The 18,512-nt window shown below is 41.2% G+C and overlaps 1 protein-coding gene across 8 annotated transcripts in view; it reads right to left on the minus strand.

Moving 5' to 3' along the window:
• Window positions 1–18,512, minus strand: part of DENND2B (DENN domain containing 2B) — a 167,372-nt gene that overhangs the window by 64,484 nt on the left and 84,376 nt on the right. For 6 of the 8 annotated variants that reach the window (XM_071558926.1, XM_071558928.1, XM_071558927.1 and 3 more), the window contains one exon: window positions 2,376–3,590. The exons of 1 other annotated variant lie outside the window; for it this stretch is intronic. In XM_071558926.1, the coding sequence (XP_071415027.1) occupies window positions 2,376–3,590 (1,215 nt within the window). Of the gene's footprint in view, window positions 1–2,375; window positions 3,591–17,988; window positions 18,112–18,512 lie in introns of those variants that run through there. One more of the 8 variants, XM_071558931.1, reaches the window with a different exon arrangement.

Here is an 18,512-nt window from a genome sequence, read left to right on the forward strand (position 1 = left end):
AGACACCTGCGCCTCCACAACTATTCACAGTTAGAAAGGAAGCTTATACACTGAAAACATACCTGTGTATGAAATGAGACTCTCTAAAGTAGTTAAATATCCAACTCCTATAAATTTCAAGGCAACACTATGATGTAGTGACACTGTAGAGGATCACAGGAATAGTTTTATGGACTGACACTCAGCTGTGGTCCATGAGTTCCAAGACTATCCTGTCACACTGCTCTCCTGTGCTGTGTGTGTGTCCCAGAGGGTCTGCAACTGCTCGGGAACATCCAGCTCACATCAATCTGAAGTGTTAAAGCTATGTGGGCATCAGATCCTCTAAATACAGACTGTCTCCATGCTAGCAGGCAAACATAAGAGACCTTTCTCCATTTCACTACAATGTTGAATTAGCCACTACAAATAAAATCAGTGGTTTCAATCAAAGTATTAGGAGAACAAACACCCACAGTCCATTCTCATGACATTCCAATGGGTGCAAACCATGTGTATGTTCAATGTGAAACACACAGCTATAAGCTGTAGACGCAATGAATTATGTCTGTTCTCAAAAAGAAAACAGTTTAGATACTGAGATTTCAGTAATTACTATTAGCCAAAAACTGTCACTCTTAGATGAATTGTGTGATCTTTAGTTCTTTGTAAATCCTGGAGGTCCCCTTTCTGTAACCAGAGGAAGGACAGTAGCAAAGACAGTAAGGTTAAGATTTTATAAAGGATTTCCACCCAGTGTTGAGGACAGCCAACAAACCTGAGATTTTTGGGAGACTGATTAATCAGAGGTGAGTCCAGAGAAATCACTAAACTACAGTAGGATAAAGCTGTTACAAACAATAGTATACCCACCCTATAAAATGCCAGACTGATTTACAGGAATCATCAGGTACACATGATAACATTGTAAATCCTACAACTTATAGTCTACTAACCACAATTTAAATGGATAAATAATGCTTTCCTTTAGAGTTCATATCTCCTAACCCTACCCAGGCCTCAAGCTCCTTTGCTGAACTGTGCTGTTGTCTAACTCTGCTGCGAGTGGAGACAACCTGCAAAACAGCAGGCACCTCTCCTTAAAAGAAGCTTCCAAAACTTCATCTCAAAAAATCATTGTGAGAAAATACTGTGGTTCTTAGATGACTGTCCCTTAATTTACCAAAAAAGGCTTTCAGTTATACCAGAAAATTTAAAAACTTTTACCTTCTGTACATTGCAAATGCTGTGATGAACAAAATGAGGTAAGCAATGCTTTACAAATTCTTGTTAGAAACTAGATTTACTTCCTCTGAAATTATTGCCAAAACTCAAAGAACTGCTAATCAGAGCTTGACTTTCCACATCCCCCTCCCTTTCTCAGGGAAACAACGCATCCCAGCAGAGCTGTTGGATCCATTTCAAAAGCAGGCGTGTCTTAAAAGAAAAGGGACTGAATCCAAAGGTTCCTCTTTTCATGCCCCAGCATATTTCAGGTCAGGTTGTGCTGACATAAACTTTTAATTAATTGAGCCAACATCAAGCACCGAAGACTGAACTGATACTGTTCATCTAAGATGCTGTTTAGGAGTTACTTGCAAATCTCATAACTAAATACCTAGGGGGTGCGTGTCATACACATATATGTGAACTTGTTAAAAATGCTGTACTTTGAATGCTTAGCAACAACTATGCCTACAAGTTGCTAAGCGGTGCACAGAATGAGTTTTACCATGCCTCCAACTCAGGACAAACCACGTGATTAAAACTAGCCAAGCTCCACAAATTGCTGGGGAAATGTAGCCATACACTCTGCCCATCGTTAACTCAGGAAGGACATAAAGGTCTTTCTGTGCTAAAACAGTTTTCTCAGCATTAATCCTCTACAGCTGTTGATAGTAACTTAGGATAACATTCCTAAGCACTGTAATACATAAAGTCACCAGCACTGCATAAAACTGACACAACTGCTGAAGTAATGAACTTTGGCAACAGAAAACCTATGCAGGTGTGTTTTGGAGTGAACAGGAAGAAAAGACTATGATGGATCAGCTAGGGTCCCACTACAAGACAATAATGAAATTATGGTCCATTAAAAATCACAATTAAGGGCATTTCTACCAAAATGAACTGGATAACCTTTAGCCCACATGACCTAGAGCCTTTTTTTAGGGATCAAGGAATGTAGGTTGTAGAACTCCAAAAATGTAGGCATGTGTATTGTACCAGCAGAAAAAAACCACTTGTCTTGCACACAAGTCCTACTACCTTTTCTTCTGACAAAAACTGCAAAAAACTGCTTTTGAAGGAGAATTTAAAACATTGTTACTGCAAAACCACAGCACTTTTATTATTTATTTGGAGAAATGAGCACAAGGTAGTTCCTTGACTTTTACCTATTCTGGGATTTTCTGTGAAAGCGCGACTCTTTCTTCTGCCTTCTGGTCACGGGGGGTGCAGGAGTAGACGGGAGGGGAGGAGGAGCAGAAGGTGTGGGAGATGGAGGTAGGCCATTGCTTGGTTTATTTTTGTGGGTTTTGTCTGCTTCATATTCAAAGGTGCGTTTGGGCTTGGGGACAGGATTCACTGTGCTGTCGGCTGGGCTTTCGAGAAGCAGTTTAGGACCAGCTGAGTTTGCAGTAACCCCCTGTTTTGCTTTACTGCTTTTCTCAGCCTCAGTAGGTGTTTCTGGTTCACTCCCCAAAATAACACTCCCTCCTTTGCTATCACTTATGGTTTCACTCAATCCCTCCACAGTAGTCAGTGTCACAGTCTTTTTCTTCCCTTTGTCAACACTGTAGCAGCTACTGGGTAACTGGGGGAGGCCTCTGCCAGACTGCTCCTTCAGAGCCTGCTCGATCTTCTGTATTCTGTTGAGCACGGCAGAGGACTCTTTCCTCACATGGCCCTTAAGGAAAGTGGAGGAAGGAGGCTCACTCCTGCCTGGTCTCTTTTCAAACCGATGGCAGGAATCCCTGTCCAGCAGTTCCTCCTCCTCTGTTTCCGGGTAAGAACACTCCGAAAACGTTCGACTCATTCTTCTGAGCCCTTTGAAATCAAATGTCTTGTCGCTGCAGGGAGAGGTCAGCACACTGGGGCAGCTCTCACTGCCTGACCTCTCCCCAGCATCCCTCTTGTCCACGCACACACTCATCCTGGGGGAGAGCTCCCGGCGGCATTCCCATTCTGTGATCTTCTGCCTGATGTCCAGTGCCTGGGAGCGGACGTTCACCCTGCTGATGGAGAGAGTCCTCAAGTTGGTGGCAGTGCCCAAGGACAAAGTGCTCCGGGCGAGTGGATGGCTCCCTATTGCTTCCCCATCTTGAGCCTCATTTGGGCTCTCCTTTTGGTCAACCTTGGACACAGACAGCCTTTTCTCCAAAGCACCCACACTGATGGCTTTGAGAGGGTGGCTCGAGGAGTCTGTGTCTGATGGGCTTGTGGAGGTGCTCTGAAGCGTAGATGTGCGGCTGTTCCAGTCCTTGAGGCACTGTCTGGAGTTGGAGACTTTGGTGAGCTGAGTAGAGCGGGAAGAGTCCTCACTATCACTGAGGGGGTAGGCAGGGCTTCTTCGTGGGGACAAAAGAGGTGGCGGAGTGGCTGACTGACACCTAGAAGCAGAAAGAAATAAAAAATCAAGTCCTTGGGGAAACTAGAGTTATTTGCCAGATTTCTTCTGGCTGCAAGTCTCCACACTGCAAGACTACCCCAAAGCATCCCTAAGACACCAATGACCATTGAGCCACAGGGTCGAGGGCTGAGATTCTCAGATTCTCATAGCAAATCATTGCCTTGAAGGCATCTACCAACTCCAGCTGAGCAGCTCCCTGGCCTCTCAGACTGAGTTCCTGCAACAAAACTAAGAAAGGCCGACCAACAAGGAGCATAGTTTAGTCCCTGGTTGCAGTGAGCAAACCAATTTGAAAAGAAGTCAGTTTTAAATTCATAATATCTGAAGCAAAGTAGTGCCATGGTCAGACATTGCAGTATTTTAGCCTAAGCATTTCAAATCCCTGATATATATAGTAAACGAAATAAAACAGCAAAAGACCTGGTTTGTCTTTGGTCTGATGCTGTGGCCAACAGATTAAGTTTTCCTTATCAAACAGAACTAATTTCTTATCTAAAGAATATTACAGACTGAGAAAACATATTAATCTATGCACATTATCTGTTGAAGAATATAAACTATATAGAAAGATCTCAGCGTTACCCTGGAAAAAACCCTTGGAACACTCTTGCCACGGTTTGCAAGATCAGCTATTGTTACGGGGGTTTTCTAGGGTGTTACAAAGACTTTTAAGAAGAAAAGGATGAAATTAAACAACACATTAATCAGTTGGCTCATCAGTGATGAGCCAGCAGGAAGAAAATTAAGCCAAAACTATGTAAAAAAAGGGGGTTGCAGCACTGCCAAAATCCATACCAAACCATAGCAGAAATAATCACAACTTATTTAATACTTTGCCCTAGTAAACTTTCTGTTCCAAACAGTACAGAAAGAGACTGACCCATAAGCAATTCCTTGTGTATACAATTAAGTTTATGTTCTGTGAAGACTGTGGACAACAAGCTGCTTTTTATAAGCTGTCCTGTACACAGAAGATCCAAATGAAAGAACTGTTTGACCAAAAGAAGTGATGGGAGCAAATGTCTCCACCACAGCAAAGGAAGAAGAGATTCAGAAGATCCCTGCTGCTATACTGTTTTCTTCCCCACAGCCAGCCAATACCTACAGGTAGAGGTGCCAAGTCCTGTGCTTTAATCCAAAAATCCAGAGCACTGTGGTGGTTTCTGCAAAATTTACTTTGACACAGGAGATGTTTTCTTCTCCTTCAAACACAACCCGAAGCCAAATTATTAGATTTCATCCCAGTTTCCTACAGTGAATATTTCACAAGCAAAGCTCAGAAGTATCACAGAAGAAAAAAGTACTGTTCGTAAAAAAGACAATGAGTAAATTATCACAAAAGAGAATTCATCTCTTTTTTCAGAGGCATGTGACAAGCAAGACTACTTGTCACAGAAGTTGCACTGCTTGGGGACTTCTGTTTCTTCATTGTTTTGATAACTATACATGCTCATAGGAAAAGAGACATGTCAAAGACAACAGCAAATACTCCTACAACTGCCTAAAGCTTTCTCATTCCAGGACAGAAAGGATGCATGTCAGAATATACTCTTTTCCTCCTAGAAGTTAAATTTCCTGCTATTCTATACAGCTGCAGACAGGTATCTTAAGAGATCTCAGAAGATCAAAAGCAGGTGACAGATGGTTTTGGTTGGCTGTTGAAGCACAGAGTTTGTAGTGGATTACCTGGAATTACCTTGGCCGACATACCTTTATAGTGCCTGAAGACAAAACCTAAATCAGCTTTTGCAGGCTTGATGGGGCACCCTGTTTCTTCATTATTTCTGTCTGTCTCACCACAGTCTCTTCAGTTTAATACCATCATCCCAAATTTTTATATTATTCTTAACACTCCTTTAGCTTTGGTCACATTTTGCTATTCTTTTATGTCATTCAGGCCTGCCCTAAAACTGCACTGACAGTTCTCTCAAGGAAACAGGCATTACCCAGTGGAAGTGTGTGTTACATCTAAAGACTAAAGCCTCCACTGAAGCCTTAAAAGCTGCATGTTGTCTAAATCCACTGTCTGGATTCAGCTAGGGGATAGGGACAGAAGAGGCCATGCAAAATGCTTTAGAATGTTACAGCTTATTTATTAGAGTCTAACCTGTATTGACAATAGCAAGAATAAAATACAAAATGACTGGAGTAAAGTCAGTAAAATGGGATAGCAGAGGTGAAAGACATGCTGACAATCACAGAATCCTTTCTGCGTTTGACTCACTATACAGAAAATACCATAGGCATAGTTTGCTTTTTACAATCTAGGAAATACCTTCTCAGTTGTTTCCACTGCCAGAAAAAGGTTTGGTGACTCATCAGGAGAGGAGGAAAAGGGGAAAATCATGATTTGCATAACACCCACAGAAGTTGCAAAACATTTCTTTTTAAGAGATATGGACCATTCTTTTAAAGGTAACTGCAATTAAGGCTTGACCTTGAAAACCCCAAATTCAGTTACAAAACTCCCACTGTGCAAGCCTGGGGCTGCAGAGCCACAGGCCTTCTGGAGGTGTATGCTGTCAAGTACTTCAGATACCACAGTTAAGGAAAAGGTTCTGTTTCACATAGCATTACACTGTAAATTTAAGTAATCCAGAGAGAAGCTATAGGACTCATTCAACAACAAAAAGGAACAAGGCATTGCCCCAATGATTTCAATATGCATTCTCTAAAGGACACCGGCAAATAACAGAAGGGAAAAAGAAGTCCAAAGGCTGAGCAGCAGATAATTATTCTTCTCCAAGAAACCTACTTCCATTAAGAAGACTATTCTCTTGAAGGCACAAGAGTTCCACAGACTTTAAAAACGATATTGCTGGACAGAGGTAAATAATTAAGTAACCGGCAAACTTCCATACAAAGATTGTAAAGCAAAAATGCTTTTATTGAAGTTTTCTACATACACAGTGGTACAGTGCAGCCCCTGACAAAGCAGATAATTACAGAGACTTTACAAATATTGTGCATAAACAGCATAAATAATAATTACAGAATCAAGTTCAGTTTTCTTAACAAGTTCACTGGACAACACCTTCATTGTGGGCAATGATATTTCTTTGAGAATATCAGCCCTTCACAAAAGCCGCTGTAGTAAGTTGCTCTGACTCCCTCTCTAAGGGCACTCTTACAGCATGCAGCCTTCGGTGCACAGCTTTCACACCACTGGCACGTCAGCAGTGCATTGCAGTCTCAAAGGCAACCACCTGCCAAGCAGCCCATGATGTCTTCCAAACAGGTCACAGATCCTGAAACGACCTTGCTGCTGGGACTTGTTGCTGCACAGGTGAGGAGAACAGACAGAATCCAAGAGGTGGTTTCCAGCTCTCTAGACCATGCTTAGCTTTGCTGATGTGACTTGTTCCCCAAGAAATCAGCAGAATTACAGTAGGAGAAAACTCATAATATCAGTCATGCTCAGTAGGATTTTGAACTGTAGACACAACTGATCTTTATGTTCTGATTTAGTCTCTTTTCTCCACTTTCCCTTTTTCTCACTCATAGAAAAACCTTTTAATTTACAGAAATTGTAATTCCACAGGCCTGCTTTCAAATAAAGACATGATTGCCATTGACCAATGTATGTATTCATACTGTTTTCTCTAATAAAGGCCACTGTCAACAAGCATCTCCTTTCATCAGTTCCAATGAACCGTGTGGATAACAGTGAAGCTGAATCTCAGCTGAACCAAGAAAAGAACAGAAGCACTTGCTTTGAGATAATTTGCAGCCTACTCATCACAAAGCAAAAAATGAAAAAAAGATTAATTCCTTCTCTCTTTTTCAGGCCTCTGGCAAGGCTGAGTTATACCACAAATCTGTGGATATAGAGAAGGGCTGGTTCTTGGTGCCAAAAATGCCTGAGTCCTCACCCTATATCTGACCCAGAAGTCAGAAAGTCTCCAATTTTGGACAAGACACCAATCTTCTACCTGCAAAACATGGGTGCTAACACTTGACTGTGTATAGATGAGAGAGAATTTTGTTCCTGGAAACTACTCTGAAAGTGGGAAATACAAAATTAGTATCAAAAGCAGGAGGCCTGGCCTTTTGATCCAGTTGAGCAAAAGCACAGCTCCTTCCTGCTTCCATTGCCAAACATCAGCTTCAGAAAAAAAGAGAAATGAGTGCATACAACTCCTACAACTAGATGAGATAGCTTTCAAAATCAGGAGACAGCCAGAATGGTGGGTAAAGAGCTGGTTTTATATGTCTTTTGGAAATCAGAGGTGGATAATAAGAATGTACATTTATTGAGGAGTTTTGCATCCATGATCAACACACTTTTTATACATTAATAATAAGTTGCATTTCAGACCAGGTATTAAAGTTACCTGGAGCATGGTTAAGTGAATGGCCTTGAAAGTGTTACAGGCCTCCTAACTCCCACTGCCCTGCTCTGACCTCTGAGCTAAGCAGCTCAAACTCTTCAGCGCTATTTTAGCTTTCCTGAAGTGTCAGGACTGACCCCACAGATCATCCTCTCCTAGGAAAGACAAGTTGGAAGAAGCTGCTCAGTGATCTTTCAGTTTTGCAAATCCTGTCTGCTCTCCTTAACCCAATATATATAGAATAATAAGACAGTGTTTGGCACTCTGATCCAGGGAATTTCCCACTGCAACATGCTCTTGTGTGGGAGCACGTTTACTGAAAAAAGAGCAAGGAACACGCTGACAGAAAGGTAGTGGGTCTTTCCGGGCTCTTGTTCATGAGATCATGTCATTTCACAGTGACACTGAAGTTTGGTGAGCTCACACAAAGAGACACAGCACTGGTTTTATTCCTCGGGACTTTCTCCCCACTTTTGCTAGGGAAAATATTGCCTTCTTAGTATTTTATTTAGGGACTTTTTTCTCATCCCTGGTTCTTCTCAGGGCATTGTGCCATTTCATCAGGACAACCTAACCTGTTTCAGGGTAACGATAGTGTCAGAATCAGACATCAGATCTGGCCTGCCACACAAGAATAGAGATGTCTTCTCGCTCTAACCAACATTTAAAGAGATATGAAACAAAGGCAACAGAAATTTCTCCTTGCAAGAGTAGTAAAACTCACGTTTAATACAGACACTAAAGCTGCCCTGATTTCAGGTAAATGAGAATTTAACTTCAATATTCTCTGAAAATTTATAAGAGAGAATTCCAAGAAATACTTATCTAGCAACTTTCAAATTACTTCAGACAACACTACATACTAGTAATATTTTATAAGTAATGATGAACTGCATTTCTTTACATAAGGAACCTCTCTCAGGCAAAAGATTACACAAAAATTATCATTTGAAGCACTAATTCAGGTATTCATGCAAAGGTTCGGTAACCAACAGCTCCTTGTAACTAGCACATTTTCACACCACCCTAAGGGCACTGCTGCCAGGAAATCACCTAGCAAAGAAACAGAGAAACAGTCTTCTGCCTCTGTCAGACAAACCTGGGAAAGCTCCCAGTAAGAATCAATACTTTTGCCCAAAAATGAGCACACTATTGCAGGACAGCAATCTCACAGTCATGCCTCTTCAGGTGCAAAAAGGCAGAGTAATTCAAAAGAGACCAAAAACCCCTAAGGACAGACTTGGATTGAAGGAATGATGAAGGGCACTTCTCCAAAAATTCCCTCTTTCTTTCTCTGTACAAAAACTAGGAATAAATTTCCTCTATGCTTTCCTTCAAAAAACTTTGAGAAGTCCACTTTTCAGCTCTCAAACACTAGCAGTCAGTGGTTTGGTGGCACTTCGAGACGAGTTATGGGACAAACCATTGGACAGAGCAGCAAAGATTCAGCATTACTTGCTTATGACAATGTGCCATTTCCTTTCACTTCCTCACCCCCAGCTACATTCTCACCTGAGGGGACAGACAGGCAGTAACAGAGACTGCAGCAAAGCACTCGGCAGGGCATTACTGTAAGGCAGCAACAGCAAAAGCTCAGGGAACAAACGCAGGGAGTCACACTGGTCTAACTGGGTCAGCAGGTGGCCAGCAGCAGGGTCTTTTTCTTTTTAAATATAAATGAGCATCTAGGCTTGGAAAACTGCCTTGTATATTTTACCAAAGAATATTAATTGAATCTTTCAGTGTATTAATTGTATCAGGTGCAGAAAAGGGCTTTAAAATCAATGTTATTATTAGTCCTTGTAACCTGGGATTGTGGAAACATTATGACCAGACAAAAGGGACCCCCTGCACTACTGATTTTAAATCCATTTTCCTTTGGCACTAAACCTTTCTATTACTATACATTCTGCACCCTGCATTTTAATTTTTTACATAATTCAAGTAGATAATTACAGATTATACTTAATTATCTTTAATCTAAGTAAGAGTTTATGGTGAGTAAAGGAGGTGAACTTTTCACACTCAAGCACTGGGCACACAGTAGGAAGGTGGGGTTTGAGTTTATTCAACTTGGTAATGAAGCAAGTAGTACAACTTCTCATATCTTGCCTCTCACTTGGGAAGGAAAATTATGTAAGTGGTAACAGAACAAACCCTCTTCCATGATTTCTTTTCATGACCCTTTTATGATTTCTGAGCTCTCACCAGGAGTATGGCTCAAAATCCACGAAAATCTGCCTTCCAGATAACCTCCTCCCATTAGTGTTGACTTTGGAATTGTGACAAAAACAAGACAGAAATTCGTACTTCCTAAACTGAAAAGTGGATTTGCATTGTAAGACTGTTTGAAACAGGCTCACTCTCATAAACATGTGTAGTGATGGAAAAGTCCCAGCACTTAGAGAAAATGAGGCAATAAAATCAAAGTGGATGACAAATCACAAAATGTTTAAAGACAGAACAAAAATAGAAACACCAATTATTTTTCTGTTTGTACTTCTGAGTCTTTTTCTCCCAAAGGATTTTGATACTTTCCATTTAAATAAAACCCCAAACCATATCAGAACTAGTTACAAAATGATAGGACACCAGGACTGTGAAACAAAAACAAAAGAAAAATTCAAGTTCTTTGTGTGGTTGCTAAAAGTTCCAGTTTCTGTGCTTCCAAGAAGTACTGAGTCAGTGATAACAATTGTGGGACACATTTGTGGGGGCTGTGATGAATTCCTGCCTTTAACACCCCTCTGGGGCTCTGAGTTTTTGCTGTGAGTTCCTGAAGAGAAGTACACACAATCGCAGCTGACTGCAGCTGAACTCTGCTTTTATGGCTCAGAAGCAAAAAAGCCTGATTTACACCAGTGAAAAGCAGGAATGATTCTGCCAAAGTAAATTATGTGAAGTGGCAACTATGCTCTACAACGGTACAAGAAAAGGGCAAAGAAATCAAAGCTGATGAGTCAGATCCTAAATACTTGAATTAGACTGGATCTGTAAAGCAAAGACAGCAAGACAAATCTGACAATGATGAATGACTGTAAAATAAAATTTGATCAATCAACATGCACCAGGTACATGCCTTTACCAAGAAGTTTCTAAGGATGAAGAAGATAACAGGAAATTGTGACATTATCTAGACTGAGAGGGCTAGATTCCCTACCACTCTAGATTTATGGCAATCTTCTGCCTGTTACAAGGCAAGAGCAGGATGGCCTTTAAACCATTTTAAACCATTTATCCCCTCCCTGTTAAGACATAAATGAATACCCAAGGCAAAGACTGACAAGCCTGCACTGTGCCTTCCTTCACAGTTATAAGAAGATGACTGTGAAAAAAAAATAAAATCAAAAAGCAAGAACGGAAGTGTCAGAATAAGCCATTCTCTCTTTTCTACCAAAGTACAGTGCACGGGTTCCATAAGACCATCTCTCATTTTCTCCCCAAAAAATATGATTCAAAGTTGAAAAATGGAAGACTCCCTTACAGTTAAATCTTTTCGCATTATGTGTTCTGAATAATAATTCATGCAATAGATATTTCCACTGTTATAGCTCCACTGTGATTTATTTTTACTATGTTAAGGAATCAGCTCAGCATGTTTTAGTCTCACCTGATTTTTTAAGATCTTGGGAGTTTTGTTGGAGAGTGAGTGGCAACACAGCAAGTGATGGCATTTTCTAAAACCAGGCAGAATGCACAAACCCTTATTTGTCTATTTAAGAACTGCCAGTCCTTGAAACTTGTTCTTTAGCAGCATGTCTAAACATGCTGACTGCTCAAAATCCAAGTGCACATAGAAGCTCTCAGTTTTGCTTTTTCAAAGCTCCGGTGATTTTTCAGCATGCTTGTTTATCTGTCCTGGAGTATCAAAGCAATGAACTCTTTGGAACTCATTCTGCCAAAGACTTCCAAGTTTTCTGTGTTTACATGCGCACAATTTGGAAAGGGTTAAAAATTATTTTTATGAACTGTGAAGCTTAGTTTTTAAAACATTTGTGGGCATTCTGCATTTGGCAACCTCCAAGTCTGAATTCTGGTTTGGAGAAGTTGTTGTAAACTAGGCACAACCCTCTTCTGCTCTGATAAGTCAGAAAACCTTACAAGGTCAATGTATACTTTACTGAAATACTCTATACCCGAAAAGAAAATAAGTGAACTGGAAATCAAAAAGTCCTAAGTCCTGGTTGCACACTAATCCAGAATACAACCAAGTCTGCTTTCTCTGCTTTCACATATAAATCAACATCTAGGTCACATAAAACCTCATCAAATAGACCCAAGAATAAATATCTAATAGGAATAGAAAAGGAATAGGAATTCAGGACACAATCTCATCTTTAGCAAACATTTTTAATCTCATGCACTCAGAGAAGTTGCTTTCAGAATAAAGTCTTTTATTTGCCTTTCCTACCAGCATTCACATTTTCCTTCCAGAATCACCAGCTTAGCTCTGATCCCCATTGTGCTGCCAAGGTCCAGTGAGGTCTTTCTGTTAAGATTTCTTTTATCCTGTTTTCTGGTTTTATCAAATAGTTTATTCAACACAGTGAGAAAGCATCCTAAAAGTGCAGGTTATAAAACTGAAAGCCATTATTCATCAATCCACTATAAAACAGGCATTTTTAATTTCTGTCATCATTTCAACTACCAATATCACAATCCCAGAAGTTTGAGGCCTGAGATATCTGGAGAAAATACAGAATGACACCAAAGTGATTGAAAAGATCTGACAATGTCTGTGTTGCTCCTGGAGTTACTGCAGTGTGTAGGAAACAAAATCAAAAGCAACACAAAATAAATTTTAAAATCCCATCAGAATAGAAGATCTTGCATTATCTCTGTGATTCCAGAACAACCTCAACACCAGCCCTGTCTGGATACAGCTGATCAGACCCAACCCTGTCTCACACCGTGCACTTGAAGCTCATGCCTTGTGAAGGTACATCACAAGTAATATGGACTATCTGAGGCAGGAGAAAAGAAAGAGTAAGTCTGATTATAGGCTTTGCCTAAAGAGTGCTCAGGCCTCTGATGGGTCTGACCTCTCACCAGCAGCTAAGTGCCATCCTGTTGTCAAGAAAACTGCATCAACTCAGTTCAATTTTCTGCAAACTTCTCCTCCGTGAGCAAACAGCAGAAGCAATGACATAATATCAGCACACTCCATGCTAAGAAAGCTTATCTGTTCCCTGAAGGGCACTTTTTGTATATGTTTTTAAAACATGGATGAAGCAGTCTGACAGCTTTGTATTTGTTACTGTATTACTCTTACAATGATATGACTAGAGAAATGTGCCCTTGTTCTTCACCTTTAACTTCTTTTTGTAAGTTTTACCCTCTCTCCTTTGTCCCTTAGAAGAGTGAATTTCCACCTGCTTAATTCTCCAAAGAGCTCTGTGCCTCAAACTTGGATGATTTTTCAAACATCATAAAGGGTATTACCATCCTCTGGGAACTTTTCAGTCACTCATTTATGCAATTGCACCCCAACAGTCTCTCACCCTTACACTGACATTCATTACAACTACTGAAGATGGTCAAAACAGTTTGTCTACCAAAAGTTACATTTTTTTTCTTTTGTAAGAAGCACTCTCACAACACATGACTTTTATGTAAACAACTGAACGAAAAAAAAAGATCAGATGCAGGATTTTTTTCCAGCACCTGAAAAAGCAGAAAAGAGAGGGAACAGTTGATAGGTGAAAGATGACTCATGGAAGTGCCAAAGCAAGGCAGAGAAAAGGAAACACAAAGACACTCGCTGCTTTCTCAAATACTACAAATACATGCTCAAGTGATACGTCACACTGTATGATCAGAAGAAACAGCTAGTACAGACTTGCAGCACAGCTTCTGTGTCAGGACAGACTGAGAGTACTAACGGCATTTCAGAAGGTGCCACTGCCTGCCATAACTTCTACTGACCTGTAAGTGAGCTGACATCCCTCATATTATCGTGTACAAACCAGGCAAACCTACACAACAGACCACAGCTGCATTGCCTGACATGCACAGATCCACTCCATGTTTTATGGACTCTGTGGTGAGAGGAGCAAAGGAACATAACTACAGATGAAATTACATAAAATACACACATTAAGAGTCTACTCTGTACATGTTAATTGAGTATACAATGTGTCTCATCTTTGGAGGCTGCATCCTGTATCTGGATGAATGATTTCAAAGTTGACAACCCTGGCCTCTCTTATCATCACCATTTTCTTTAGAGGCTCTGACCTTATGGAATGCAAAATAAATTCCAGCTATGATGACAAATATGACCCTCAGTACACTTTCCAGTGTGCATAGATGTGGCTGGATGCCAGGTGCCCACCAAAGCCACTCTGTCACTCCCCCTCCTGAGCTGAAGAGGGGAGAGAACACATAGCAAAACGCTCATGGGTTGAGATAAGGACAGGAAGCAATTCCTCACCAATTACAGTCATGTCACTCGAGGAAAAAAAGTAAGTAATTAATTATCGGTCAAATGTGAGTAGGATAATGAGAAATAAAACCTTAAAAACACCTTCCCTCCACCCCTCCATACTTTCTGGGCTCAACTTAACTCCCGATTTTCTCTACCTCTTTTCCGTCAGCAGCACAGGGTCATGGAGAATTGGGACTGCAGTCAGTTCATCGCACACTGTTTCTGATGTTCCTTCCTCCCCAAGGGGAGGACTGCTGACACTCTTCTTCTCTGACATGGGGTCTCTCCCACAGGACATAGTTATGCTCTTCCCCTGCTCTGGCATCTCTTCTCTTCCATGGGAAATAGCTACGCTTTTCCCCTGGTCTGGCATTGCGTCTTGGGAGGCAGTCACACTCTTCCCTTGGTCTGGCATGGAGTATCTCCCACGGGAGACAGCTCTCCACAAACTTCTCCAAGGTGGGTCCTTCCCATGGCTGCAGTTCTTCATTAACTGCTCCAGTGTGGGTCCCTTCCACAGGGTGCAGTTCTTCAGGAATACCCTGCTCCACTGTGCGTTGCCCCCAAGATCCAAGGTCCTGCTTGCAAACCTGCTCCAGAGTGGGCTCGTCTCTCCACAGGTCCACAGGTCCCACCAGGACCCTGCTCCAGCATGGGCTTCCCACAGGGTCACAGCCTCCTTTGGGCACCCACCTGCTCCAGCATGGTGTCCTCCTCGGGCTGCAGCTGGATCTCTGCATCCCCATGGACCTCCATGTGCTCCTGTAGGCACAGAGCCTGCTTCACCACGGGCTGCAGGGGAATCTCTGCTCCGGCTCATGCAGCACCTCCTCCCCTCCTTCTGCACTGACCTTGGTGTCTGCGGGGCTGTTTCTCTCACTCTCACTCATCTCTTCTCTGGCTGCAATTGCTCCTGCGCAGTAAATGTTTCCCTCTCTTAAACACATGATCCCAGAGGCACTACCACCATCTCTGATGGGCTTGGCCTTGGCCAGCAGCAGGTCCATCTTAGACATCTCTCATTGGCTCTGCCAGACATGAGGGAAGCTTCCAGCAGCTTGTCACAGAAGCCACTCCTGTAGCCTCCTGCTACAAAATTCTGTACTAATCTATTGTACAAATTAATAAGCAATTACATACTTCACTTGAATTTATGAGGGAAGTTCTTTCATTCACTTTTATTCACTTTCTTTAAATATCTATATATCAGGGTTTGATTTTCATCTAACTTATATCAGCACAAATCAAGACTTACTAAAGAGAAGTGACTAAAGATGCAAACTGATTCAAAACTTTTTGCAGGAAGTTTTAAGGCATTTACCTGGTGCAAATGCACACTTATGAAAGACAAAGTTTCACTCTAAAAATATTTGCACTGAAAATTAAATTATGTGCTGTATCTGACTGGTTACTCTATGCTTCATTCTATTTTGTTTAGCTAAGCAAGCCAGGAAAATGAGGAAACGTGTGGGGCATATTCACTATGGAGCATCGTATGAAAAAAATGGCTAGCCAAGAGTTGTTGGTTGGTTGGTTGTTTTGTTGTTTTTTAGTTGAACACAGCTTTGAAAAACTCTTTGATCTATTTATTCCCCAATCTGTTGCCATACACACATAAACTGAAAAATAAAGAGGGGGGAAAAAAAAGAAGAAAAAAGGAAAGAAGGGGGGAAAGAAAAGCCAAGCTGTGACTTGCACTGCTTGTTGCTATCATACTTATTTACTTAAGAGTCCAGACAAGGCCAAATTTAACTTGACCGAGGGCTACATCTGGCCCTAATTCAGTTTCACTGAATATTAACAGGGGAACAATCAGCCAGTACTCAAGCACTGCACACACCAATATTCAGAAACATAATCTAAAGGAAACTTTCCCAAAGATTCAGACATTGGCTTGTCTCTGCTTTTTGCTGCCCATAACCGTCATCCGGAGCAGAGTTAGGTCAGGGAAAGACACTCCCTGTGACTTTCCTTACCTTGATCAAGGGTAACATAAACGTGTCCATTACTCATCCAGCTGAAATGAGCCTCCCAGACCAGATTTCATTGCCACACCTACAAGAGCTGTGGGATCTCAAGCCTAAATTTGGAATCAGGATATCATCTGGGGGATTTATATATCCTATATAAACATTTCATTCTCACAATACCTTGGCTTCTTACAAAACTGGATTTAGTTTTACACTTTTCTGTTGGCCTATTAGGATTTATAAGAAGCTGGCCAATACATTTTTACTTTTCACTTTACTTTTTACTTCTTATGAGTGAATTTTTATGTATTTCAACCCTAACAATGAAAATGTTTTGTTACCACTGACATGCAACAGGAATACTGCACAGTAATAAGAAACTGCAAGTTTTACTTAATTTAGGACAACTGAACTTTAACTTAGAGCAATTAAAAGTAGATATTTCTCTTCACTCATCCTTTCCTTCAAGGACAGAGCCAAAAATAAGTTTCATGTCCCTACAGGAAGCTACATAGATACCATCAGGCAAAGCAGCAGGAAAATGAAAATGCTGTGGTGCAAGTGAAGCAATACTAAAATCTGTGTATATAGCAGCAAGAAAAACCAAATAGTGACATTTATAAGCTAACCAGCTGTGACAATTTTTTCTCTTCAGAGACTACAATACTAACAACAAGCTCCTTATAGCAATCCACAGGCTCTCAAATAATGAATATTTGAATCAACAAATTGAAGTCCAGATTCTGACCCTGTTTCATCCCTCAGAAGCTCATAGTTTGACCCACAATACTGACTTTTTCCTGAAAAGCACAAACCTGTGACTTCTGCTATTTATTCAATAGAAACAAAAAATGCAAGCTGTCTCATAACCCAGAAGGCATATTAAAAAAAAAAACAACAAACAAACAAAACCAAACAACCGAACCACCAAAAACAAAACCTGAAACAAGGCATCAAAGCCAACACAACACACAAAAGTGTGGCAGCAGCACTGCGTCTCAGCAGCTGGCCAGCAGTTAGAAAAGCATAAACAACTGGCCTCTCTCTAATGGACTAACACCTTCTATACAATAAAAACAAATCAACTTAGTAGGTCCAAAATATCTCAAGTATGCCAGAATGAAGCATGTCATTCCCCATTAACACTGTCATCCAGAGGCATATCTGGGGGGTAAAGAGAGCAATGGCAGAATGCGTGAGGTATGAATATTGCTGCAGAACTTAAAAATCACCTTTAAGAAATAAAGAGGGAAAAATGGAATCTCATCAAACTAGACAAGAAACAGGCATTTTGCCATGCAAAGAGGTTCTGTCAGAGAGCAAGAGCGGTAGAGGGAGGAGGGGAAGAGAAGGGCTGCAAAAATGAGTTTCATTACACAAAGTTGCTTGTCCTATACCAGAGCTGCAAACTCTGGAAAGCAAAGCTACTCCTATAGCTACCTTCAGTAAGAAGAAGGCTGGTGTTGAGTTCCTGCCTATGAGTAGAAAGTCCATCTCCCACAAAACTGGTTAATGGAAAGGACATTAAAGAAGTCAGCGTCATGGCACTTCATGCTCTTCATTTCTGCTGCATTTATTTTCCTCCTCTCATGCTTGTGACAAGCACACAACTATCCATCCCCGTGATCACTTCAGCCTACCCAGACTTACTCAGCAGCTCTTCCCTCCTGGAAAGACGCAGAATGGAGATGTAGGGATTCTGCTCTCAGCCCCACAAGCTTTGCTTGTAGCCACCGTGCTTCCTCAACGCTGCCTACTTCACTTGTCAAGCAGCAAATGACACACAGTCTGAGTGCATTTGTCAAACCTCTGTCCCTTTGTATGCTTAGAGGGAGGAAACCGGCATTAATGTTTAACAAAACTAACAGTAGCAAAGCCTTTCTCTGCAATCTCACATGCTGGCTTTGAAGGCACCGCTGTGGGAAAAATCTGACTAGCCAGAAATTTGCTCCTGGTGGCCCACAGATTGGAAAAAATAGTTTTGCTTGGATTTTTGTTTTAAAGTTGCAGGGAACAAGAGTTTACAATAAATTCCTGAACCTCTGAACTGAGGCAACTGAGCCACCTGTTGCTAAAGAAATCATAGAAGCCGTTATCAGGCACCAAACCATGTACACGAGCAAGCCTGTCAGGCTCAGCATGTATCCTGAAGTCCACATCGGTGACCATACATT

The sequence above is a fragment of the Pithys albifrons genome, chromosome 6, assembly GCF_047495875.1.
Source record: "Pithys albifrons albifrons isolate INPA30051 chromosome 6, PitAlb_v1, whole genome shotgun sequence".
NCBI lineage: Eukaryota > Metazoa > Chordata > Aves > Passeriformes > Thamnophilidae > Pithys > Pithys albifrons.